The sequence below is a fragment of the Bacillus rossius genome (genome assembly GCF_032445375.1).
Source record: "Bacillus rossius redtenbacheri isolate Brsri chromosome 9 unlocalized genomic scaffold, Brsri_v3 Brsri_v3_scf9_2, whole genome shotgun sequence".
Lineage (NCBI taxonomy): Eukaryota > Metazoa > Arthropoda > Insecta > Phasmatodea > Bacillidae > Bacillus > Bacillus rossius.
Window position 1 is genome coordinate 18,983,107 of NW_026962013.1, and position 27,425 is coordinate 19,010,531.

General features: G+C 35.7%; 2 protein-coding genes across 3 annotated transcripts in view; one reads left to right on the forward strand and one right to left on the reverse strand.

Annotated features, from left to right (window-relative positions):
* Positions 1-458: 458 nt before the first annotated feature.
* LOC134542817 (polycomb protein EED-like) lies at positions 459-18,457 on the reverse strand. Its single transcript, XM_063387363.1, has 8 exons — positions 18,244-18,457; positions 13,571-13,710; positions 12,076-12,247; positions 11,011-11,146; positions 9,090-9,253; positions 7,159-7,398; positions 5,950-6,102; positions 459-4,670 (listed from the first exon to the last, which is right to left on the reverse strand). The coding sequence occupies exons 1-8, from the start codon at positions 18,349-18,351 to the stop codon at positions 4,470-4,472; spliced, it is 1,314 nt and encodes a 437-aa protein (XP_063243433.1). The 5' UTR covers positions 18,352-18,457; the 3' UTR covers positions 459-4,469.
* A 900-nt stretch (positions 18,458-19,357) lies between these two features.
* LOC134543338 (mediator of RNA polymerase II transcription subunit 14) overlaps positions 19,358-27,425 on the forward strand; it is a 56,126-nt gene continuing 48,058 nt past the window's right edge. For both annotated transcript variants that reach the window (XM_063388296.1, XM_063388297.1), the window contains exons 1-4: positions 19,358-19,984; positions 21,484-21,616; positions 24,995-25,168; positions 25,657-25,782. In XM_063388296.1, coding sequence (XP_063244366.1) covers positions 19,836-19,984; positions 21,484-21,616; positions 24,995-25,168; positions 25,657-25,782 — 582 coding nt within the window. In that variant the 5' untranslated portion in view covers positions 19,358-19,835. The remainder of the gene's footprint in view (positions 19,985-21,483; positions 21,617-24,994; positions 25,169-25,656; positions 25,783-27,425) is intronic.

The window sequence follows — 27,425 nt, forward strand, 5'->3', positions numbered from 1 at the left end:
GCTCAGATTACGGCAGAAATAATGCCTAATTGCAAATTCATTATTTCATATTAACTCTACTAAACACATCATTAAGTCAATTTTAAAGGGCGAGCCGAAACAAAGTGACTAGATAGAAAAAGTATAACTATTCCTAACGATCATTACTTACGCTGAGTGCTACCCATGCATCCGCCTGTACTAGCGACCAGGTTGATCTACAACATATCAATTCAAAAGTACGCCGAAGGAGTTAACAAAATTTACGTCTTTATATAGCCTCGACATGACGTCGGCGCATGCGCAGCGTGGTCAGGTCCAACTCAGGAGGGGTAAGGAAGGAAAAATTGGACCTAGAGGGGGGGAAATCAGCAGTGCTGCGGCGGGCACTTCAAAATCCAAGTCATTACGTCGGGCTGCCGGCTTACAACAAAGGAAAACACCCCAGTTGACAAAAGTGAAATGTTGCTGTATTTCATTAATTGGAGATAAGTTGAATGGTGCAGTTAAAGTGTTAAGCCCACTCATTCATTCCACGTGCTGCAACTGGGACTACCATGTAACGTAAAAAAAAAATTAAAACTGAGCTTCTTTCTTTTTTTCTGAAATGGATTACCATCTTCATTTGATACTGTTAGCGCTGATATTCAGAGACAGTCTGCCTCTCACCAGTTTCCAAATAGATGTTGGATAATTCGGGAAGGTCACAATTGTTACAGAGTACTGATTGGTTATTAACTTTTTAAAAATTTTGTCATTGATTGCTCATGTTCATTTTTGAGGCAAAGGTACTACTCAGTTTGCCTGCGGTGCCGGTGTCAACTCTCTTACTCAAAATAATTTCCTCTTGAGTTTTCTGCATCTCATCAATCGATCTCACAGTTAACATGAATGTATTCAACTACAATACTTAACAAAACCTAAAATGGAAATTTTCGCATATGGATCGCAGTACATTTCATTAAACAAAAATCTGTGATCTATATGCAGGTAAATCCTGTGGCTGCCAGCTCCTCTTACACCCTCCTTGGCTCCATCAGCCTAATGCTGCATTATTTACTCTTTGCTAGCCTTGAGAACAACTTTTGTGCTGCAGCACCTAAAAAATTTTTTTTCTCCCCTTTTAAACTATAGTTTGCTGTTTTAAAAATATGTACGTAAATTACTCAAACTGACAGTAAAACCAGAACAGAGCTCTAAAATAAAATGTGAATGTACTGTGGTTTCTGCAGTCAAACTGACAGTGCATTTCAAAACATTTGTAACTTTGGACCTCACATCAGTGAGGTTCCATTGTATTACCTGGCATTCTCTTATGGGTAGAGCCAGAATTTTATACAATTTTTACAAAAATAAAACAAGTTTAAATTAACTAAAAGAAATTACCTCTAACACATTCCATATAGTTCAGCAAAGTCCCATAGTTCAGGAAAAAGCTAAAATTAAATGGAAAAAAAAAAAAAAAAAAAAAAACACCATGACTCAACTTTTTTTTGTGCAATGTCTAGAATTAAGTGCAACTATTTTGTATAATATATTTCATTCTTGATTATAATTTTTTATTTATACGAATGTTGCACATGTCACTAATATTGTACACAGTAATTGTATATATATCACATTTTATGATGGTGATATTGGAACTACTACACATAACATTTCTAACAGTGTGGAAAAAAATATTTGATCATTTATATTTCTGGTGCTGACACAGTTTTCAATTCAAATGTTGTATTACATTAAAATTTTACCATTAATAGTTATCAGACAGTTCACTGAATTATTTCCTTAGGTCTTTTCAGGTATAAGAAAAATGTTACAATAATACACAATATGTATAATATATTTCAAGAAAGCTTATTAGCACAAAATTCAACATTCATTAAATCAATCAATACGTGTTTCTGCTTTTAAGTTAAATCACACACAAACAATGTTTATACTACATATTACCAAGTCATGTACAAAAAGGTTTTGCATTGAAAAGTTACTTAATTTTTAGAAATATGCTTTTTTCTTTGCTAGCATAATCACACAATCACAGATGAACATATAAAGTTGAACACATACATTATTTAGTACTTACAACAATTGCAATACAATAATGCTCATTTTTGGTCATAAATGTATAGTCATGGTATGAAATAAAATAGATCTAACAAGATTGTAAAAACGTCAGCAAGAGCCATGCTTGTTCAAATGCTACGAATTAAATATATGAACTGTATAGAGTACATATACACTAATTATGATTTTAAAAAGCCACAGAATACATAACTCTAAAAAATTTCTTTAACATCCATCAGAAAGAACAAGTTTTAAATTGTAAACATCAATATTATAATTTTCATAAATTGCACTAAATGAAGCATGAATAAAGTTGATTAGAGTGAACAAAATCAATACGCTTAACATTCCGGGAATGTATCACCGGCGAAGGCACTTCCGTTTATACAGAGACAGTACGTACTTGTTTCACGCTGCAAGACTACACACTACAGTAGAACCCCGATTTTGCGAACACGGATTTAACGAAAACAGCGATTTAACGTAAAGGTTTTCAGGAACCATCAAAAAAACACCAATTTATTAAAATAATAATATAAATTTCCAAAAAATGAAAGTAAATAGTAATGGAATCTTATTAAAAATTACACTTTGTGGTGTCAGTAATAGAATGGAGGTACTATATATTAATATGTGCCTTTGCATCATCTGTCCAAATACGAAAAAATTAAAAAAGTTGTTCAAATTGCTTAAAAACTGCGGGCGCTGTAATTGAATTGCGTAGGTGCGTGCCATTGCGCGCGCCTGGATAGATAGACTGTCCGCGACACATGACGTCATGAAGGGTTTCTTTGTCCGCATCCCCCTCCCCCATCAATATCCCTGGCTTGACTCACCACGTTATCTTCCAAACACGCCCGCATAGTAACAGTGCTAGCCAATAATCACACGTTTCCAAATATTCCCTTTCCCATCCTCCAGGTTTTTTCAACTTGTGACCACGTCACACCAATACGCCATTATCATTATTCTCTAGAAGTGTAAAAGTAACGAAAAAAAGCGTCCCCGTATGTATTCGTTACTATAACAATTAGTACTCGTTACTATCGTATCACGTTACATTACTCGTTACTTCTGATACCGCATAACAAGCTATGTTATGTTGCAGCAACGAATCGAGTCGTATTGCGTACGCGTACAGTATGACGTCGCGTAAATAATAATAAATAGAATATAAACAATTAACAATATTTGATAATTAACAGTTTTTGTTAACCAAGAAACAATTAAATCTCATTAGAGCGGCTTTTTTTATACTATCTCTTTTAAGATAAGAACAAAAAAAACGTGAAAATACGCGATAATAAAAACATATTTCTAATTTGTAAACAATGCTTTCTTACGTTGTTTCTGTTCCAATCTCAAACTTTGTCTACACACACAATACCTTTAATAAACAGTAAAAAACTTTGACGACGAATTTCCAAATTATACTTTACTTAATAAACAAACATCGTTCTTTGTAACGCAAATTCATCGAATATGCGCGCGCATGCGTAAAACATACGAAAAATGCGAGTAACGAGATGCAGCCGTGTGTAATGTTTCGTTACTCGTTACTAGATGGCGCACCTGTTACTCGGTACCGAATACATACATACGGTTTGCTACAGCTTTATTATTCTCAGTAAGAGCTTTGTGCGCGGTGTTTAGTTTTTGGAATACGTTTTTTATAAGTGCTGCGCAGCTCAGCGAACAAAGAGTGTCAGCCGGCGGCTACGCCACGCCGTAATAGCAGCTGACCGAGTACAATGACCTTTCTCCGCGTACGGCGCGCTATTGACGGAAATTTTCCATCAATTTGCGGCCAATTTTTTTATTTTTTACTGTGACGCAATGTGTATGTAGCTCGTATTTGTTATAAACGCTGCAGGTTGCGACTGTATTTTAATACACTTTAACGTATTTCTTACACTTTACATATTTTTAAACTTTTATTTTATGCCTCATTTTTCACGGTTTCTGAAAATTTGTATGTACGACCGAGGTGTACGTACGAACCGGGGGCCGTACGAGCGAGATTAAAAGACGTTCAAGATGTAAAGTTGACGAAGTCTGAGATAGCACGGCAGCACAAGATATCAGCGTCGACCCTGTCTACGATATGGAAACGGTAGGGACGCGATAATGAGTGCGGGGGTCATTGAAAATCGGAAAATCGGATTTAACGAAACATCGATTTAGAGTAAACATTTTCGGTAACCATAGCACTTCGTTAAATCGGGGTTCTACTGTATATACCATGAACAGTTATGTGCATGAGTACACACAACCTCTTCCTCTCAACCCTCGAAGGCCATAGGACGGTCGCGTCCCTAGGGACAGCTTGGGGCTCCTAATCCATCCAACACTCGTCGCAGCACAGCTCCACCAACATCCTTCGCAAGCACCTACACTGATTCGCTGCTTGCCTCGTCGTGGTCTCAAGTCAGCCGGTCCCACCGCCAGATGGTGCCGTCGTCGCACACGCACAGCAGCACGGCCCCGTCACGGCTCAGGCTGGTCTGGCGGATGGCCGTCACGCACCGGGGATGGCTGAGGGTGGTGCACTTGGACTGCGTGAAGTCGCTCACGTCCAGGTCCCACACGAACGTCCGCCCGTTCTGGTTGCCGAGGGCCAAGATCTGGATCACAAAACAAGTTTTCCCCCTTCGAACATTAAAATACATCTACAAATAACCTAAAAATATTTAAAAAATTTATCGTTGCTTTATTATCAATTGACGTAATTAGCCAACCGCTGAACTTACTGAAGACTAAGAGTAACCAAAACTTGTGTCAAAGTACGATGTGCAATGTGCGACGAAACATGGCTATCCAATTTCTACATCATAAAATTTGAAAGATAACATCAGTGTTTGAAATTTCAAAACTTAAAACTCTTCGCATACATCAAAAATCACTAGGTTCAATTCTCCAAGAGAATTAATTAAATTATGGTAAGATCTAAACAAACTATAAAATTATACCTATGTGAACCTTTTGCATTAAGAATGAGAATGCAAACAAAAATTCAGACTGTGCCTAAATTATTTAATGAGGACATATAGCAGACTCAATTAGTATCTACTATAATCAAGGTGAACAATGCTGCAAATAACCCCAAATCATGGATAATCCATAAGTTAATTTACATACTGTACATCAGCCTAATAAATAGGTATTAATACTTACACGGTGGTAATAGTATATACTATGGTGTTTAAATGGTTCTTATAACACTGATGAGCCACTTGTTAATGAAAAATTTATTTATTAAATACTGGATAACTTCCAAATAAATTGATACTGTAGGAGAGCAAACATAGCCTCTTATCACAAAAGCAAAAAAAAAAAAAAACAATAAATATGTATGTGCATGCAACACTAAAACATGCACACATCACACCACAAAACCACACACCACACACACACACACACACGTCTACTCAACAAAATAATACTACAGAAGAGAATATTGAATATCTCGTTGCAGGGAGAAAAAAAAAGAATACGCACAAAGTGAAATTAAGATTAAGCAAAATGAACACAATTTGTTAGAAAAAATATGTTAATTTTATATGATATTGCTTCCATTGATGTTGGGAGTTCTTGGGAATAAAGAATAAACGTATTCCACATAGGTGTGGTGTACAAGCAAAAATGTGAATAACTTGTGTTGGATGTACTATTTGTAATTTAATTTTCAGACCATTTGAGTTTTAAGTTTGTTTACAATACTTCTTAGTTTTTTTTTTTTTTTTTGCTAGGAGAGGTCATGCAGAACATAATTCTGTGGAAGTGAATGCTAAATGTTCTAAATGTACTGAACATGGAGCTACAAAGTATATTAATAATCAGGCCGATGATATTTGCCTCTGGAAGTACGTAAACAAACAAGAAGAACACACAGCGATGGCTCACCTTCTGCCAAAAGTCCATGGCAAATCGCACAAACCATATCTCACACTCCTTGTACTCAAACCGATGAAGTATCGTTACGGTGGTGTCGTTGGGTCGCAACTTCTTGTCTTCCAAGCGGCCAGGTTTCCAACACATGATGCAGTTCTCGCACGACTGCAAACCAGAAAATTAAGCTTGTGTCTCTAGAAAAATATTTTTGTTAAGCTTGTGACATTAGATATACACTGCCCCCATCCAGTAAAGTAACAAGGGATGGGTGATACATAGGTAGGTAACCACATGTATGTAAGAATTCTTACCACAAGTCTAAAAATATGTTAGCACACAGCAATGTACAACACACAAAAATGCTGCAGTTTTACAGTTTTAACCCCTTGCAGCAATGGTTTGTCTAATCAAAAAATGTTTCAAACAAATGTTTTAGAAAAAATTTTATAAAATTAATTTACAATTTGTATGAAGTTGATGTGCCTAATAAGGGAGTAATGATTTTTTTATCCTCCAACCCCTGGTTTTTTCAAGGGTTTGCAGTTATAGTTGGTCATATATACGAGTTATAAAACAGATGTGATAGTTTCCATATTATGGCAGTTAGTAGAGTGATTTTTCTGTTTTTCAAAAAACCTCCCAATTTATACCTCTTTAGATGGATATTGCCCACTAACGAACTCAACCAAGATATTCCACTGCTAGATTTTATCTATCAGTTTGGAAGTGATTTGTGAAAAATTGCAGCAGTAATCAGTTTCCCCCCCCCCCCCACACACACACACACACACACACACACTTTTGGACATATAAACTTTTGAGTTGACAATGGTTTTGGGGTCTATGGACAATGAAACGAAAAACTATATAAAAAAATTTCTGTTAGTCACACCATGGTAACGGCTGAAATCTACCTTCAATCTACCTAAAACACTAACACTGCCAAAATTCTCAGCATTACAAATTACATAATCAACACCTCAGATGAATCTAAGATAACTCTAAATCTTAATGATAGACAAAAATGATTTGAACATTATGTCATATAAGATAAAATTTCCACCATTAAATACTATTAATAGTTATAAGTTGAAATGTTCCATTTTGTTGATTTAATTTCTTACGACTAATACCAACCCAGGAACTGTAGTGAACTATAGAAGCTAATCATGCATTGCCATCCTAACTCCAGAACAAACGTTGCAGCCGTGCAGCACCGACCTTGGACAAGACGAAGTCCCCCAGCCACCGCACGCAGTCCACGTAGTTCCGGTGGATGTCCCTCGTCGAGAAGTCGGGGAAGTGCTCCTTCAGGGAGTCGAACGGCCGCACGCTCCGCGCCGCGCTGAACTGGTACGAGCCCCGGATGGCGTCCCTCATGACGTCCGTGTTCAGTTTCCACAGCTTCAGCGAGTGGTCCATGCCACACGACATGATGCGCTCGCCCAACAAGTCAAAGTCCTGAAATGCACATGCCCAACACCGACGAACGATGCAGTCAAACATAGTGAGCCTCCACGAAACAAGAATTTCCAGTAAAAATTGTATTCTACAATAGGAATTCCTCACAGGGGTGCAAATCTGTAGGATTTCCAAGGAAGGCCCTTAGAAAATTCACGGGAAAAGGAGGGAAGGGGGGGGGGGTGTTTGCACAGCCAGAGAGAGATTTGCATGTAGTGTTAATTGACACACATCTCTGGATATGATGCCTGATTTTTTTATACTACAGCAAATATTTTGGCCTATATGCAAGCAATAAGCAGAAAACTTAAAAGTATGCAGAAAGCTTTCCAAAAACATTGTTCTGATGTACCAATTTTTCAAACCTGTTTCAGTCACAATTTTGCAAGCGCAAGCGAGCCCCCACAGTAAGGGACTTCTAATTCCCTGGCAGGGGGGGGGGGGGAGAGAGAGAGAGCGTGTTTGCCCTCTCCAGGATCTACGCGCATGATTCCTCAAATGCACATGCCATTTTATCAAATCATTGAAATGTCCCTTTGCATTATTTTCCCCCCTTAAAATATCCTTATTTTTATAAATAATATTTAAGTGGAGCAAATAATGGGTTTGAATTTTGAATCTCTTAACAAATAGCCTGTACATTTTTTTTTCTTTTAGTGTGTGATTATGTAAATAAAAGAACAATATGTGTTGATTTTGTATTAACTTAGATTTTGAAATAATATTTAAAAGTTGAATGTTTTAACACTATAGTTAATAGCTTTTATTTCTTGTACATAATTTTATTTTTGACCCTTGTACCTAGAATTTGTTTCTAGAGATAGATTCAAGGTACTCTTTTTAGATCACATTAGAGATTAGGATTCAAGAAGATTGGAATATGACAAATAATTTTTAATATATAAATAAGAATGTTTTAAAGAGTTTCAAAAGAAAGAAAAGATCTCACACTTCAACTTCATTTGAATTAATTAGGAGTAACACCAACAAAAAAAAAAAAAAAAAATTAAGAATAACTGAAGCAAGCCAACCTACAGTTAAAAACGATGTAATGTGATATGTAACAATTAAGAAAAAGATATTGTTTATTTTTATTGTTTTTTGTTTTTATCTAATCATAAAAAGTGTATTATTCAACAAATATGAAACCAAAACATTTCTTAATAGGTTTTACACTAATATAGTCTCATTTTTACTGCCATATGATGCAATTATACAATAAATTCATTGGTAGAAACATGTTTAAAACAATACTAGAAATAAAAATTTTGCAAATTTTATGTTTAAGAAATGTACCATCTTCAGTAAAGAAAATATTTTTGACTAAAATGAGATGGAAGATTAAAAAAAAATATTACTAGCTTTTTTTTCCAATCCGATTATTTAATGCATTTTAGAACCAAATTCATGCAGATAAATTACATTAATTGAATTTACCTTAGTAAAATAAATTGTAATTTGAATTAGGTATTGTCAAATTGCTAAGTTTTTTCATGTTTTTAATTATATTTCAGTGCCAAATGGTGTATTAACATGCTTTGTGGCGTTATTTCAGTTTTATCGCAGTTCACCAAATAATCTTCTCTAGAAATAATTGAGACGCAAACATACAAGAAGTACACTTGGTTAAGTGAAACAAACACTCTTGATTGCAAGGTACATGCACTATTAAAAAGCAACAAGCTACTCACTGCACTAAGAACCTCGTCACGATGTCCTTCAACACCCCCAAAAATAGCGATACAGACGTCAGTTTTAATGTTCCACAGCCGCAGTGCATGGTCCTTTGAAACGGACAACAGAAGATTCGGATCTCGGGGATGAAATTTAAGCTCATTGATGGCATGCCCGTGACCTGGAAAATATGGGAACTAGAATGTAACACCACACTCAAACTAACATTAACTTAAAACAAGTTAGAATCATGGTTCTACCCTCTAATTCAACCAAAAATTAAGGACTTTTTAAGGACCTCATTACTTCATCACCTTACGACTACCATTAGGTAGAAATTTATTTGTAATATCACAACATCCCTCAAGAAAATAGTTAATGGACAAAAAAAATATCTAACCCAATAATAGAATCTATCTGAAATTTTAAACCCTAACATTAAATTTATGACATTTGCTTTATAAGTTTTAAAGAAAAACACATGTTAAAGGTGAGATACAAAATTTTTTTTTTTTTTAAATTTATAAAACCTAATCATGTCGCCCAAAACTCACTAACTGTACTGTGCATGCGCAAAGTGTTGTTTTCTAGTCAGAAAAATTCCATTAAAATTCCAGCATTTATCCATTATTTGCATGCTATCAATCTTTATTAAGCAGTTTTTATAGATTTTGGGTGAAATTTAAAGACTTTTAAAGGATATTAAGGAAGTGTACCCTGTATAATGGAAAATTTAGGCTTTCCTATGAGGTTTTCACATGAAAGGTGTGGATTACCACTTTACCAAACAAATAAAACTTTTATGTGATACATAAAAGCTTGACACATGCACTTCAATACTCATCCCAAGTAACATAAAATATAATATGCCACTCTAGTATTGGATTTCATTTCCAAATACCTACTGCACTACGCATTTAGTCAAAGGCAAAGATAATACTATTACCTTTGCCTTTCACAACTTCACATTAGTTTATGTATTTTACGTTATCCAAGTGTTCCAAGTATGGTATTATGGATTAAAAAAAAGAACTGAAGAACCATATCTTAATAACTGTACACAACACTTTAGAAGATTTCATGCAATAGGCACGTTTTAAGTTCAATATCTTAATTATGTTATGGTTCTAATATGTAGTTTTAATATTTGGTATCTGAATTGCTTACAAACCAAAAGTCAATAAATTTAACATGAATTCTCAAATATTTCTATTTTTAAACTCACCTAGTGCTGAAATTATTTTTGCATATAATATATGTCAATACAACTGCAAAAATATAATGCACAAAGCAAATATTTTCTTGTGATTACATGGAAATAACAAGATTATGCATTATCTTTCATTAATTCATTTCCTTGACTTCTAAGCTTAAATAAATCAAAAAATCAGGTATCACAGTCATAACATAAACGTCTTAGTAAAACATATTTGGATTTTTTTTTTTCAAATCTTTAACTCCTTTGTTATTTCTGTAACATTTTTCATCCTTAAAATTTTACTTGTTTTACTTGTTACATGAAATCATGATACCAGCTAGACTGACTAAACTGGTATTGTAATACAGTCTTATGTAAAATCATTAGAAAATGTATTTAACTGTAGCCATTTAACGACCTATTTTATATATATTTTTTTAAAACAAAACAAATTTATTCCTTTTAATTTATATAACTCAAAAACCTTAACTAAACTTTCCAAAGCCTTACAATTTTTGTACTTTTCAATCGTACAATACCATGGTAGACTTCTCTTGAATATTTTTATGCCCTACAAGTAAGATGTTTGAAAATAATTTGACATATTTTTCATAATAAACAACAATAAAGCACAAACAAATACAATTTTTACTATGCTAACACGTATGGTGTGTTTCCTTAATTGGAAACACCGCAAATGCCCGTGACTTGTACTTGTGGAAGTACTGCTGGCCACTCACCAATGTAATGTCGAATGCAAGTCATGGAAGCTGGACTGAGAATGCGGACTATGCCCCGTGAGCCCGCCACAGCCAACAGTGGTTTGCCCGAATCCTCGTCGTAGGACCATGCACACGTATAGTAGTTCTCCTCCCCCTTTTGGCATGTCAAGGCACAACTGTTTCCATTGGACACACACGTTCACGCCGTATTTGGTGCATCATGTTCATGGGTTAATTAAGAGTCTGGTGTATAATACGCTCATACTCATTAAATCATTGTCGTGGTGTTTAAAAATAAGCAGGAATGGGTCAATAGAACCCTCGAATACCATTAAAACTTTGAAATTTGAGGGAAAATTTTTTTGAAGAAAAGTACTAAAGGAAACAGAATGAATTAAAAAATAACACACTGACTACTCTTTTGGGCTGTTTTACTTATCCTACAGTAAATACACATACTTGTACTTGCATCATGTTTCTACATCCGAAGCTATTTGCAACTAATTTTTAACTACCGGTGAGTATTTATAATTGTAATTATGTAGTGTGTCAAAACTGTTTTCTCCGCATGGAAGACAGCTAAGATTAAAATAAACTTTTTTTATCTTTAATACAGGCATATAACTTACTACATAAATATTTTTTTTCCCCCTCCAAACAACTTTAAACAGCCATGCATAACTGATAATATAAGACTGTTACCTTATAATATACGATTTGTTATTTCAAGGGGTTACAAAAAGTAAAGTTTAATTATTGCAAAAAATTGAAATATACTTTTTAAGTGCTGGAAAAGAACTGAAATGACTCATTTAAATAATTAGCAACCTACCTTACACAGTTATTTGAAAGTGGTTCAGCAATACAAACAGCTGTCTATTCTTTTCCGAGAGAGGTGCTCTACTTGCGCAAAAGTACATAACAATTAAGATAAAAATAAAGCAGAGACTATGCATGTTAGATGCGACATAAAAGAATGAAACATTTCGGGATGAACACACCAAGTGCGCAAGCCCACGGTCCGAATGCCCGCCACGCAAACGCACAAGAGGCAGGATGCGACTCGAGACGCGGAAAGGATACGTCCGGGTCGGCGTAACACTGGAGCAGCTTGATGCCTCCGCCCTCCGGGCACTCGTATATGGTCACCCTGTTGCTCCCCACGGCAGCGAATATCAGGGGCTGGCCCTCCTTCAAGTGGTGGTTGAACTGCGCTCCGAACAACGGCTGCCCGTGGTCCTCCTTCACGTACGTGCTGCGGAGAGGGAAATACACTTGCACGCGTTCTCTCTCACTCTCTCTCTCCACCCCCCCCCCCCCCCCCCCCACACTCTCCTCACGCCAAGACAGTCCGACTGGGATTTTCCTCAAGTGGGAAACTCGGCACTTTTTGCATTAAACCGGTGGGTTAACCCGGGGTACTCCCATTTTCCCCCACCAATTCATCCTGTTGTCTCTAATCACTGATTGACAAGTAGAGTTATTATGAAATTTTATCTATTCAGCCTACATTCCACATTAAATGTGTCAATACAAAGTAAAAAAAAAATTGATATTAATTTACAGATTATCCTGTACCTAACACATTTATTTTCTATTATTTGAGCCACAATTATTTTGCATGCTTGAAAGTGCATACACACACACACACACACACACATCTGCTTCAAATTGATGATTCAATTATGGCTCTCTTGACATAGACTTGACTCCCTGAGCCAGTTATAAACATGGAGAAGACGTCTAACCTAACAAAGAATTAATACCTTGTTACCAACCCCTGCACACTTTAAAATGGCTTGATTACATGAAGGCAAGTAGTGTCTAGCCTGGTGAAATAAACCTGAAAAATTATTATGGCACCATCCTTAAAAAAAAATTAATCTCACAAGGCAATCTTTTAAACTACTTTGGCGATTCTCAGTTGTAAAGAATTAAAATTAATCAGTTCAAAACATTGACTGCAAATTAGGGATGGGCCAAGTAAATCCTCAAATACCATCAAATCCTTAGTATTCAAAATAATTTGATATTCGAGGAAAAAGCTTCAAAGAAAAATATTAGAGAAAATAAAGTACATACATACGTAAATTAAAAAATTCAAGAGTAAAAGATAAACTCTAAATCTTTTTTCAATTTTTTTTCCATACCTATCCTGTGACCATTACCAAGATATTGTAATTTTAACATGTAATTTTATAAATAAAATAAACGCAATCACAAAATGTATTGATTTTTAGAAACTTAGTTTCTGAAACGAACATTTAATGAGTTGAACATTTCAACACCATACTTAGCATTCTTATTTTTTTATGTATTAGGTATTTTATTTTTGGCCCTTGAGACCTAGATTTGGATTCAAAGAGTATATTCGAGGTACTCTCCGGGATATGAATTCGAGATTCCAGTTTGATAAAATTGGTATTTGGTCCATCACTACTGCAAATATAACATGATGTTTAGTAAAACTAAACCGTAAGGTACAAACCAACCGGCAACAGTATAGTAAACACAAACAATTTTTTTTCTTTGCCATGATACAAAAATACAATTGCAATAATAATACCAAAACACTTACGTAAATTTGTACTGCAACTTCATGGTATTTTTGTTCAGTTTCTTCCTTCCTCTGCGACCTTTGGTAGTTTTGCTGACAGGCGTGGCACTTCGCGAAGCGTTGTCAGTCGTCGATGCACTCCCTACACTCGACGTCTCATCCTGAGGATACATGTGAGAAAACTGTGAGGCAATAACAGAGTACGTAATATTCAATTGTTCAATTTAAGGGGAAAATGACACCCTGCTCTCAAATGGGGACACTATATAATCTTCTATTTTAATTTTAATTTATGGATGTGTTTTCATTGCAATTTTATTGTTTATTTACAATCACCAAAATATGAGTAGAGTAATTACATCTACACCATACTTGGAATTATTAAATGATTTTACTGGGCTCTGGTGGCCAAACCTGGTATTAAAACTTTAAAGTGTACGACTCTTTTTCAGGAATGATAAAATATATTACTTTAAACTGTGTTTAATTAATCTATTTGAAAATAGTTTTGAGTCAAGCTGCAGTTTGAGCAAATCAATTACACGTCAACCTGGTTTATCATTAGAAATCTAATTCCTGTCTAGGAACTTACCTAGAAAGCTGCACTGTTTTACCATCAAATATTTTGTTTTCATGATAGCCTAATTTCACACCAGTAAATAATTTTAAATAAACTTCCAGAAAAATAAATCACTGCCCGCAATGCCGGGAATGCATGAACATGTTCACTGATGCAAAGCCAAATTACAATTTGATAGGCAGTATATCAGGTAAGCTGTTTCGTGAGTTGACGTATCGTGAAGGTGGGTCACCGCAACAGACACAAACTCACCTGGGATTCCACTGGGCACAGCCCTCTGTCGTATGGACTATGCCGAATGTGGAAGGCATGGAAGGGGGGGGGGGGGGAAGAGAGGGAGAGGGAGAGAGGGAGGGAGGGAGGGAGGGAGAGAGAGTAGCTCAATAACACTGCAAACCACGTCCCTTTTAACACAGCGGGTTCGCTGGCCTACAGCTGGCCGTATCAGGAGCTGCATGTCTCAATACGTCAATACCTACCCAGCGATAGTGTCAGGGTGAAGAACGTCAACGGAACTATAAGATACAGCTAGGCTCAAAAAGGTTACATGGTTCATAGCCTCTTGGGCAATCAAAAATTAATACCTGCAGTTGAGGATAGAGGGAAAAACTCACATGCTACTCGGCACAGTAATATAGTTGGATTTTGGGTACATGCTGAAACTAAATAAGATAAATAAACAAAATACAGGGTGTCTACCAGATCTACTAAATGAAATTCCCTGATTTTTCCAGATTTTCCAGGTATAAAATGGAATTTTTCCAGGCTTTCTGTAACACAATTACGACATTCCACGTAACTGAAAAAAACTGCATAGCAGTACATTCACGGGTTTCAAAGTATTTCAACTCACCTAAATAAGTAAAAAAAATTACCTTCTTCCAGACGAGGCCAAAGTGACTCATTTGATGACAAATAAAACATGCTGCTACAAATATTTCACACACTTACTTTTGCAAAAACATTAGTAAAAGGAAGCTCCCATCAATTTTGCAGTGAATCAACTTTTGCGTCTATTACACTTGCTTCAGACCGAGCCAAATCCAACACTCGAGCCTTCTTCAACTGTAATGCCTTGATCTCCTCTTCAACTCTTCTTTTTTCTGCCTTCTTCTTGTCTGTAGCTTCCTTTTCTTTTTGTTTTGTTTGCAGGGCTTCCTTACACCTACAACTAGCATTTCTTACATACTGTAACATGGACTTGGTGATATCAACATGCTCTACACCTCCAGAACGTTGAACAAAGTCATACACTCTTGTCTTTGTGCAATCAGTGTTTCTTCCTGCAAGTTTTCAGTTAGCAGATTAGAATTCACTGAAAATCCTCTATCCAATTATGCATTTCCATGGGAAAGTACCAACATCATCCTCACAAACTTTAGAAGGCATGTTTTGGTAGCCACTGTATGTGCCTTAAGAATGAGCATCCACAAGTGATCAAGGCGCCCGTCTTCTTGAGAAAAAGACGAGAACAGTGCTTCAGAATCTTGCGAAGAACATACCAACTCATATGATTGCTCAATGTTATCAGCTTCTTGTCCTGATAGCCACCTGTTTTGAAGACAACATTCTAAACTGTACTTCAAACTCTGTTTCCTCACACCCACATTTAAAGCCACAGACGGACATAAGCAGGAAATTCCCTTGGTAAGTTTGTACTTCAGGGGACCTTTGTCTTGAAGTTTTTTTTACCATAACCTTTGGACAAGTCCTAACATCATTTTTCAGTAACAGGACAGACTTTTCTGGTACTTTCTCTTTCTTGATGGTATGGCATACTGCATAACCCAACTTGATATTGTTAGCAGTCAATAGATTTTCCTGGTTATCTACATCCAATCGAGATACATTGCGTTTCTCCTTAAAGCAATTCAGTACCTCTGCTTTCACAAACCTTCCTGCCAAAGCTAATAAAATGTCTACCAGTGAATCATAGAGAAAAGGTGCAATGGGTGCTTCACTTTGGAACATTGTAAGAAACAATTCCAGCTCTGATGCCAAAGAGTGGAAGAATGTCAATTTTACTTCTAGAAGATTATCTTCAAGAGCACTTTTCATTACACTGAAAGAGACAGATGAAATAGAAACTTCACTAACAAATTTCTTCAGGTGGGGTAACTTTTTCAGGGCATGCTCAGCAACTGCAGTATTCATCTGATTGCACAAAATTTCTTGGGAAAAATCTCTGATCCAGTTATTCTAGTGTAATCTGCCCTCCTTGCAGGTACGTGCTTAAACAAATAGTAACTGTGCCTCAAAAAACTAACTAGTACGTCCCATTGTGTAGCAGAAATTCCAGTTTTGAAAGCACCATGGACCGTATGAAGCCTACAGCTACCAATTTCTAGCAATGATGGCGAATCTTCACCAAAAGTGTCTGTAATACGTATTTTCAAAGCTAGCAAAAATTCCCAGTTTACGTTGAGTGCATCCATAAATACTTAAAATGAAATGCACCTGTCGGTATAATCTGAACGTGGGAAGCACATGCTGCAGCACGTCACGTCAGCAGGATAACAGACCAGCTTGAACCAGTTTGTATCACGTGATTTAACGCCAATTCCGAATCCGATGGTAAATAAAAGAAAATGGACGTGCGAACTGTTCGATATTTGCCATTCAAAAATAAAAATGGGAGGGGATACACTTGATGCTACGTCAATGCAAGCTGATCAATAAACAAAAAAACGTATTGCCAACTACAACCTGCCAAACAAAAATTCCCTGATTTTTCCAGGTTTTCCAGGGTCTGTAGACACCCTGAAAATAAATTGTACCCACACTGGAAAACAATGCCATTTCATTTTCTTAAGCGTGCATTGAAACATTAAAAGTGGTATTTTACCTGTGAAGGTAGTAGAGCCACAGCTTCCACAATATAACTTAAATTATAATAACTAAATGAAAGGTTGGTTAGGTTATGTCAGCTACATAAATAACCAGTAAAATATCTGTCAAATTGTAATTTACCTGTTATTAAAGTAGCTAAACGAACAAACATTTCACTACCTCCCTTTAATTACTATCTCCTCAATTTACAGACGCAGCAACACAACTTTCACAAGTAAAAAACTACTTACATTTAATATTTTAATTTCCTCTTCAGCAGATATATTAGTAGCACACCCGAAAACCAATCAAATTACATAATTTTGTTATTTTAAATAGCTTAGATCCATTAGTCACAACTTTCGACGTTTGCCTAATTTTGTGCTCAAACTTTTACGACGTCAACAAACTGGTGTTTCTGAATTTTTACTGACAAGGATAGAGACCTGACGGGCTAGGATAGACTGAGAAGTTTTTTGATAAGTACAGTTCATTAATTATACCTTTCAAAGTTTGGTTTTTCTCAGCTCAGTGGAACCCTACTGCTACCTACTGCATGTCTGTATGCCTCTTACATTCTCCTGTGTGTCACCGGTTTACCAACACGTGAAAGAGATAACAGTCTTAATATTTCAGATATAATGTACTGTTTTGACTAAAAACAAAAAAAAATTATAAGTTTTTTAAGAACTCAATAAATATAACCCATATGCAAAGTATTTTATTTAGGTAATTACAATTAGCAAAAATTCAAATTCTATTGGTAACCTATTCATTTCTTAATTGACCATAAACAGCAATAAGTATGTATATAATTTTTTTTATGACAATTTCTCAGGTAATGTAATTACAGATATTTGAAGTGTGTATCTACTAAAATGCATGTACCCTACTTTAATTATGTTAACACTGACATCTAAAAATTTAGCTTTTTCATAATTTCACCATGTAATTTAAGCTTGTATGCATATATTTTACACATTTCATGTTTAACTTAATTTAACTTGAATCAATTTGCATAGCTCTTTTGAAGAGTAAAAAATAATGGGTGAGTTAATAAATGATCCTCATCAACCTAGAAAACATTTAGTTTATTAAATAACCTTTCTATGAAGTCACTATGTCAACATCTACACTTTCTTGCATGTAGCATTGCAAACCATGCGAAAACATAATAGGGCTGCAATTTTTGTGCAAATATGAAACTAGGCAAGAATATTCCTTTCTTTGTTTAATGACATACTAACAAACACACTACATTTCTGTTATACGATATTGAACTCACTGCATCATCTCCCGATTGTGGTGAATCTTCTGCATTTGTTGAGGTTTCTGCATAAGACTGAGAACTTTTCATTCCTTTTCCTTTTGTCGACGAAGTAACTGGTGACATTTCCACACAAAATCATACACTTGAAAATAACAGCCCCGCCATTCCAAACATAAACAATTCATGCTATAAAATATTGCGGGAAAATAATTGCACTCCCAACAACCACAGAAAAAATTAGCAATACCAATAACCTAAAATAAAACTTTTTCCCGACTTTTTTCCCCAACATTATATTTCTTAATACTTCTATTTAAACAAAAAGGTATGAAAATCTTTATGAGAAAACACATCAGGAATTTAAATAAACATCCTTTTTTTTATATAAGTTTTTAGTCTTCTGTAAGACTGATAAGAATGTTAAAAACAAATTTTGATGTGGCGTGTGGGGGGAAGTAAGTGAAAACGAAGTCCTTGCTACTTGGTGAAAGCACAATTGCTAGCGTAATAGCCAATTCAATTCAATGTTTTAGTAAATAGGAAAATGCAAGATATTCTTAATGTAACTAAATCCAATATGTGATTTTTTTTTAAAGCATATTATGATCTACCACATTATCAACCATTTAACTATATTTTTTTGAAAAGAATGAATTTTAGATAATACAGATAGAGTTTTAAATAGTTTTTTTCTGTGACAATAGTTGCATTTATCTGAAGGAGAAGAAATGTAAACTTACATTTGCCATCTTGGTGTCAATAGTTTTTTTTTTTGATAATTGTTCCTTATTGAGAATCCAGTTTATATCAAAAAGTTATTCATATTTTAAATTCAAAAATATTCTGATTGTAATACAGTTTTGTATCATAAATACATTCAATTGCTTACATTATTTTAATATTTTACTTGAAATACGGTTGGATATCTAATACAAAACAGTTTGTTTCAAGGTGTTCGTTATCGTATATCCAGTTAATAAAAACTCTACAATTACTGAAATAATTGTATAAAATTCATATATTAATAAACGCTTGGACTTTTTTTTTATCAAGTTTCATATCACATATTTTAATGTCATGCTTAAATGTTTATTTTTTTTAAATAATATTATTTTTTTACAATTCACTTACTATACCAGAACTTGTTTAGAAACCAAAATTTAGTTTGGCTGTGATACAAAGTGATTGACAAAATATTTATAATAGCCCTCAATTCACATCAACGAAAGTACTTAGTTTGTGAATATGAGTAAACATTTTTCTTTTATCGTATTTGATTGAAGATAACTTAGTAATAAAGGACTTCCGCTTAGAGCGCTAAACGCCAGTCGTAAAGAACCTAAGTGTATTGTCTTTAAATATCTGAGAATTTTAATGTGTGGGATTGTAATGTTTTGACTTTTTGAGTTACTCAAAGTTACCATAGGAATGTATTTTAGTATCTAAAGTTATTCTATTCAGTTATTTACAGTGTTGTGATGTTAAAATGCAGAATTAGGGTGATTTACTATGAAGGAGAAGTATGTGAGGCAATTATTGTGTGAATAACCTGTTAGAGGTGTAGTTGATTCGTGATTTTGAGTAGTGTTTGTTGGACAAGTAATACCATGGCACCTATACCACTCGAGGGTAATCAGACACCATTAGCGAATAGTGTTCCACAGGAAGGGAACCGAGGAGGTTCTATATCTCTTGCAATGCTAATAGACTTCATAATCCAACGAACATACCATGAGCTGACAGTTCTAGCTGATTTGTAAGTATCATTTGATTATTTTTATATTTGAGATTATGCTTATTGCAGTTAGTAAATAAATTTTACGCGTGGATTTTTAATTATGACTTGTTAGAACAGGTCGATGGGTCAATTAATTATTTGATGATTTCAAGAAGAGTCTTTACTAAGTGCTGCACTTAGGATTGATGGAGAAGTTTAGGGGACAGCAAAGGGGTGAACTGGGTGGGTAACTTCCTTTGGGTGAGGAGATAGTGGGTGAGGGTGGGTAAGGAGAGATCGGAAATAGTAGAAGTAACGTCAGGGGTACCACAGAGGAGTGTGTTGATGCCACTAATCTTTACAATTGTGATGAATAACATAGGAGAAGTAATGGTGAGTTGGGTGATTATGTTTGTGATGATTGGTTATTGTATGAAATTGTGGGGGGAAAACGACACCTGAAACGTGGTGTGATAATGCTACTCTGCAGAGCTACCTGGGATGGGGGCAACAGGTTCGGAGGGTGGTGAAAAAAAGAGAGATTGGAAATTGAGTTGCTCGGGACAACTAAGAAGGCAACAGGGTGAAGGAAAAGGTGTGCTCCACATTGGTAAGACAGATGTTGGAGTATGGGGCAGTGATTTAGAAAGTAGAGAAGGTACAGCGCAGTGTGGCGACATGGTTTATAAGAATGAGGAGGAGATAGGAAGGGGAAGAGGGGGACAAACATATACCATCAGTAAGGAGCTGGGGTAGGACACATACAGGAAAGGAGGTAGGTAGAAATGCTGGTTGGACTGTTTAAGGTGATAGGGGAGAGGCTTGGAGCTAGGTGACACAGGTGGGTACAGAGGGAGGAGGGATCATGAGTGAAGATACTGAGCGAGTAGAATTCTCAGAAACATGTTAGTAGGCAGGGCCATGAAGTCGAGGGAAATTGTGGGGTAAAACCATTATATGTATGTGTGTGTTTGTGTATATATAAACACACACACACACACACACACACACAAGCTATTATCAAGCTCGATAAAAACTTGCACATAGCGGCACCTGCGATACTGCACAGGTGAACGTTAAAGTTGCAATCATAAACACAAATAAAATACCATGCTTACTTGCAAGTAGTACAGTATACAAGCAAAACAGAAACATGTTGCAGATATTGCGCTGATAGTATACTGACATGAATACACCATCACACCTGTGAATGGTTTGTTTATAACTGAAATGTAACAAACTTGCTCACCTGTCTGAAAATAACCATTAAAAAGGTTAGTAGAACTAAAAATAATATAAATTAGTTGGCAAGTCTCTGTTTTTTTTTTTTGGCAGGATTTGGTAAACTAGAAAATTATCAAAATGGGGATTGTCTCTTGGTGCTTAAAAGAGAATTAGATACATAATTTTTTTTCTTTGGAAAGCAAGACTTTTCCACCCAATGTATTTTTAACTTTAACTCTAAAGAAAGATCTAGGCATCACAGACTGCAATAATAAATTGTAACAAAATGAAGTCTAACATTATTCTCTTTGCAGGCTTCCACGTAAAACAGACATGGAACGTAAGATAGAAATTTACAACTATGCTGCTAGAACTCGCCAGTTGTTTGTGAGACTTCTGGCACTTGTAAAATGGGCCAACAGTGCATCAAAAGTTGACAAATCAGCTGTGAGTATTATAATAACATAGGTATTTTAATAACACAAGCATAGTTGGAGAGAGGTGTGTATCCAAAAAAAAAAAAAATAATCTAATCCAACAATTCATTTTTTTTTTTACTTAAAGATATATTTTTTCCAATCATTCTGTGAAACAGTAGTTGGATATTTAACATAATTCAAAGATAGTTTACCTTTACTGTTTTAATTGTTAATCAAATTAGTTAAGCTACATTTAAAATACTGTAAAAAGTGTGAGTATTTTGTTAGGTTAGGTTTGATAAATTAATTACATGTTATGTTTTTATTACATATGAAATACATGTTATAACAGTAGGTACCCTAAAACCTTTATTTTCAAAAAAAAATCAGCAACATATGCAAAAATCTAACTTCAGTAACAATAAAAAAATGTAATCAAATCTAATTATCAAGGAAAGTATATCTTTCACAAAAAAAAATTAAAATCCAACCCTTTTTTTTTTACTTCCAAGCATGTTTTGGATTATTCTCTACAAGAATGTTTTTGTACTTCAGAAAGTTTGCTAGTAGTTGACCATTTCAATGATGAGTGGTTAGTTTAGGTGTATATGTTCCTAACTACGTACTTGTTAAAAAAGGCAAACCAAAAGCGTATTCAGAGTTTCATTTTGTAGGGAAGGGGAATAGTCTTTAAAATTCTTTCTATTTGTTGGTGGTCATGATAGGATTTCTGAGGCACCCTTGTGTATGCTCTGTGGTAATCTACTTGAATCTCATAGATGGCGCTACGTTTCATTCAAATTTTATTTTTCTCCATGTTGTGCACATTTTCGTTGATCAATGTACTACATAACCTCGCTTTTTTTTGTATTATTTTTGATTTTATTCTCATGTGTTTACAATTATTGATATCTATCTTCAGCTGTCAATCTACATATATAATAATAAAACAAATAATATTAGCTAGAGAATCAGAGTTCATCAAATTTTGTTTCATGTTAAAAAATTTGTAAGTATTAATTAATTCTACCTTTCCTGCAAATTTTATAATCTAAGTTTATAAAAATTAAAAAAAATATCTTATGTATTAAGTGCTAGCTTTTTATTTTCTCATTTTGATTATAAGTAAAGGTAATCAGAGTATTTAATAATAAAATAGAATTGAAAACGTTATGTTAATCTGTGTTAAATTTTGTCTTTTAAATCCTTTCTAAATCACTCAGCCACAGCAACGCGTGGCCGGGTCTGCTAGTACTTTTATTATACTGTTAATTACCCTTTTGCCACAAGTCATTCTCAATTATGCACATATTGTCTTGCTAATTTTTTTATTATTTAATTAATAGCTGCAATTGGGTACAAAGTGCCCGGTGGCAAGCATTCTCCCTACTTCCCCCTCACTCTCCTTCTGAACTGGTCCACACTCCCAGCCACCACACACTCCTCCTCCAGCCTATTCCATTCCCCTACTGTCCTCACGACCATCACATTTTTTCCCCTTTCTGTTCTTCTCCTCTCTTTGAAAACCTTCCTAGTATTTTCCTTCCTACTTCTAGGCATTCCCATTTTGACTTTGCCCCCCAGCTCTCCCCATCCTCCCACTCCACTCAGCACCTGGTACATCTTGACCAATCTCTCCTTCTGTCTTCTATCCTTTAAGCTCTCCCATCTCATTCCTATCATCATCTCTGTGGTACTGCACACCCCCTTCCCTTCTCTGTCCGTTCTCCTCCACTTGCCCCTCACCCATCTAGCTGCTCTCCTCTGCACCCCCTCCAGCTCCCTCTCAAGAACTGCCGTGTATGGGTCCCACACTGCTGCGGCATACTCCAGCATGGGGCGGACCATAGTTTTATAGGCCTTGTCACGTATGCTGCTGCTTCCCCCCCCTGAGCACTCGTCCCAGCATGCCCAGGGCCTGTCTGCTCTTCTCATTTTAGTTCTTTAATATTATGGGTATTTGACATTGTATATGCTTAGCTTTATGTTCGTGTCTGTTATTTTAGTAAGTAGATATTAATGTGTTATCTTGTATAGTTTTATGATTTTTTTTTTGTTTGTATTTATATTATGTTTTAGTGTTTGTCTGTATCTGTTGTTAACACTGTTAATGTGTGAACTCTTGCCGTCTTGTGTTTGCCGTTCTCAGATGTTCTGCACTTCTGGTACCGACGGTGGTTGGAGTCCATACATTTGCAGTGATAACTGTGTATTTGTCTTTTCATGTTGTGCCCACCATTAAAGTCCTATGACTGTTGGTGGCATGTTACAAATTTAAATAAATTACGTAATAAAAATGATTAAAGATACACATTATTTGGAGAAGCTGTAAAATGATTATCTAGTAACTGCAATGAGCTATGTAGGTAAAAATGATTTTACTAGCTGCTTTGCACTTGCCAAAACACACTAGGTAAAGTTGCATCTTCCACAGGTCATAAAAAAACATACACATTTATATCGTAGCTTGCCAATTGTAACTTAATTTCTAATTTATTATTATGTTTCATCCAGTGAGCTTGTATAGTAGTGAAACATTAAACCTGCATTTGAGAGGGTCTAGTTTTGAATCCTGGTTCCACATTTCAGATTTTAGTTTTCCAGACTTCCTGCAAACCATTCCGTGCACACGCTGGACTATTTTATTACCTTAGGATTTATTTGTGTAGTATGTATTTGCCTCATTATTTAACAACCTTTCTGTTTAAAAAAAAAAAAATACCGCCAGAGGAAGTGTATTCCGTAATGGAGTTAAAACTACAAACTCGCTTCCAAATGATACAAAAAAATAAAAACCAAATGAAACTAAAAAAAAATTGTATAGCCACTTTTACTAGATAAATGCTTTTATATTAGTGATTGAGTACCTAGTATAATGTTAATAAACATGTTTTAATGCTAATACTTTAATTTCCTGTAAGTTTCAATTGTATTAAAATTATATTCATCTTCTCCAGCATTGTCATAAATTAAATTAGTTGGTATTAAAATGCTATGTAAACCAGGTGGATTAATGTTTTCAGTGTAATGGGATTGGTTTTCTTGTAGTTATTAGGCCAATCAAGTTAACTCTATGTTCTCATATTCTTGTGTATAATATATGGAATTGTACTTAAGTGACAAAACCCATGATGCCATAATTTATAATTTTATGTTCTGTTGGCTGCAAATTAAAATAAATACATATAAATGTTTATTTTTGGGCCCTTTAGTTTTAACGTAGTACTGTTACGTAAGACTTATTATTGGAAAACTAGTTTTCTATACGTGACATAAGCAACGTAATGTAAGTGTTAACATATTATTGAATAAAAATATTCGTGAGGTTTATGATTGCATTATGATCGTAAGTTTGTGGGAAACCACAGCGGTACGGAACTGCAATTATTGAGGATGGTGTTTGCAGCACATCATGGCCTTCCTCGACAAGCAGTCCCTGCTGTTTGTCGACACCGCGGACATGTTGGCGCGCATGGCCCGGGAAACACTCGTCCACGCCAGGCTGCCGAACTTCCACATCCCGGCGGCAGTGGAAGTCCTGACGACCGGGACGTACTCGCGCCTGCCGGCTTGCATCCGGGTGAGTGAGCAGTCATGCGTTCATTCACATCAAGAATTTTTTTTTTTATACATATCGACCAAAAGCAGTGCCATGTTGATCGAACAAATTTTTTTTTAATATTATTAATTTTGTCACTTCAGAGAAAGCACAAATTTAGGAGGGGCACAGGATTGGTGTTTAAGTTCCCTCGCACTCCTATATGTTTATAATCTATTTTTGGATGTACGAAGATAGAGATTTGTGGTTTTGGTGGTGGCAAAAGAGATTTGGGGTTTGTTACATCCTGTTTTTTTTTTTCCATAGAGATATGGTGTGCAGTGGGAAATAAAAGATTGCAACTGGCAATAAAGATGGTGTACTAAAAGAATAATGTGTGTACCAGCAAGAGCATGTTTTTCTTTGTTCATCAGAGTTGTGGACTTCCTTTGCTTATGATTTATATGTTAGAGTTCCAGGTTTCACACCCTGGAAATGAGGTTTATCAGTACTTGTTTGTTATTTACTAGGAGCGCATAGTGCCTCCAGATCCAATTACACCAAGCGAGCGGAGATCCACGCTGCTTCGCCTCAACCAAGTAATTCAGCATCGTTTGGTGACAGGAAACCTCTTACCTCAGATGAGGAATCTTAAGGTGAGATAGTTTGCTATTTACTGTATTTTTTTTTGTTTTGTATACATTTTATCTCTCAATAATACAAGGATTTTTTCCCCCCAATCTCTGATGGGTTATAAAAAAAGATAAATTTGCTTAACATAATAATTTTAATACTAAAAGTTCAGCTGTATCTTACTTATTTTTATACATAATCACCAAAACGATTGAGGCATTTGTCATAGTGCGACACACTGGCTCCCGTGTTAAGACTTACTGCCAGAGATACGAATGGTTTGGCACAATGCACCACACTATTAGTCTATCCGCCTCGCAGCAGCGTCGTGAGGGGGAGGGAGATTCAGCCTTGGCCCTGTTACTCTATTCACTGGTGGCTAATTTCTTCCAAGAAAGCATCGAGAAGCTTGTGTTATGAAGTGACAAATGCCCCGATCATTTTGGCCATTATGTAGCAAGTAAGAAAGACCCTGCTGAACGTTTGGTGATAAAATTTTTATGTTATGTAAATTTTCTTCTTTGTAGCCCATCAGAGGTTAAAAAAAACAGCCCTCGTATTTCCGATTTGTCTTTACTAGGGATGGGCCAAACAAATCCTCAAACACCTTCAAATACTTAATACAGTAAACTCTCGATTATCCGTGTTAATTGGGACCTTCCGATGCCCGGATAATTGAATGCCCATAAAAAAACCCGGATAATCCGTTTCACCACTTAAAAATTGTGTATTTACAGGCGAAAGAGGGTCTCTTCAGTAGAATTATATGAGTACAAGAAAAGGCTTTGTATACCGCGTCCCAGCTTATTGGACCGTAAACAATACTGGCACTGTGTTGCCGCCACACTTCTCCTGTCCCCTTTATTGCTTCGGGAGGGAGAGCGGCGGCAGTCCCAACTCAGCATCTCCCTCCACCCTTTTAACGACCTAAACCAAACATACAAAGCATTGTCAACATCTGCGTGGGTAGATGTTTTCATGCTTTTACGTTTAGAAGGCCCTGCCACACTGTCTGATCTACTAGCAAACTGCAAAAGTTTTTCTTCACTTTTATTAATATCTCGCACGGTTTGGATTCCAATTTCATATTCCTGTGCTAATTTCGCGGCAGTTTCTCCTTTTTTTAACCTGTCCACAACTTCTAACTTCTCTGCTATTGTCAGCACTTTACGTTTCCTTTTACCAGACATCATTACAAAAACAAATGTTCCTGGGAGAACTGATGTTAATAACTGCTTGAAAAATGCCTCTTCCAGCCGTAAGGAGTGTGGAAAAGTAAAAGAGGTAGAGGGACCTTTTTTTTTTTTAGCGTGACGGGGCACTGTGAAAAGAAAATTTAAAAGGGGGGGTGGGGGAGGGAGTTGAGCCGGAAGCAGCAGTCAGGCATTCCTTTTTGGTTTAAAGTGTGACAAATTGACGGGTGAAGGTGGCGGGGGAACGAGGGTCTGAAGGGTCAGGTAAAAGGCTTTCTGACACAGCAGTAAAAAAAAAAAAAAAAAACGCGGTGTAGCCACACCCGGTCTTTTTTTTTTTTTACAACTTCATAAAAAAATCAAGCACGGATAACCCGAAAACCGGATAATCCAGGCCCGGATAATCGAGAGTTTACTGTATTTGAATAATTCTATATTTGAGGGAAAGGTTTCTAAAAAAAGATTTTTGAGGA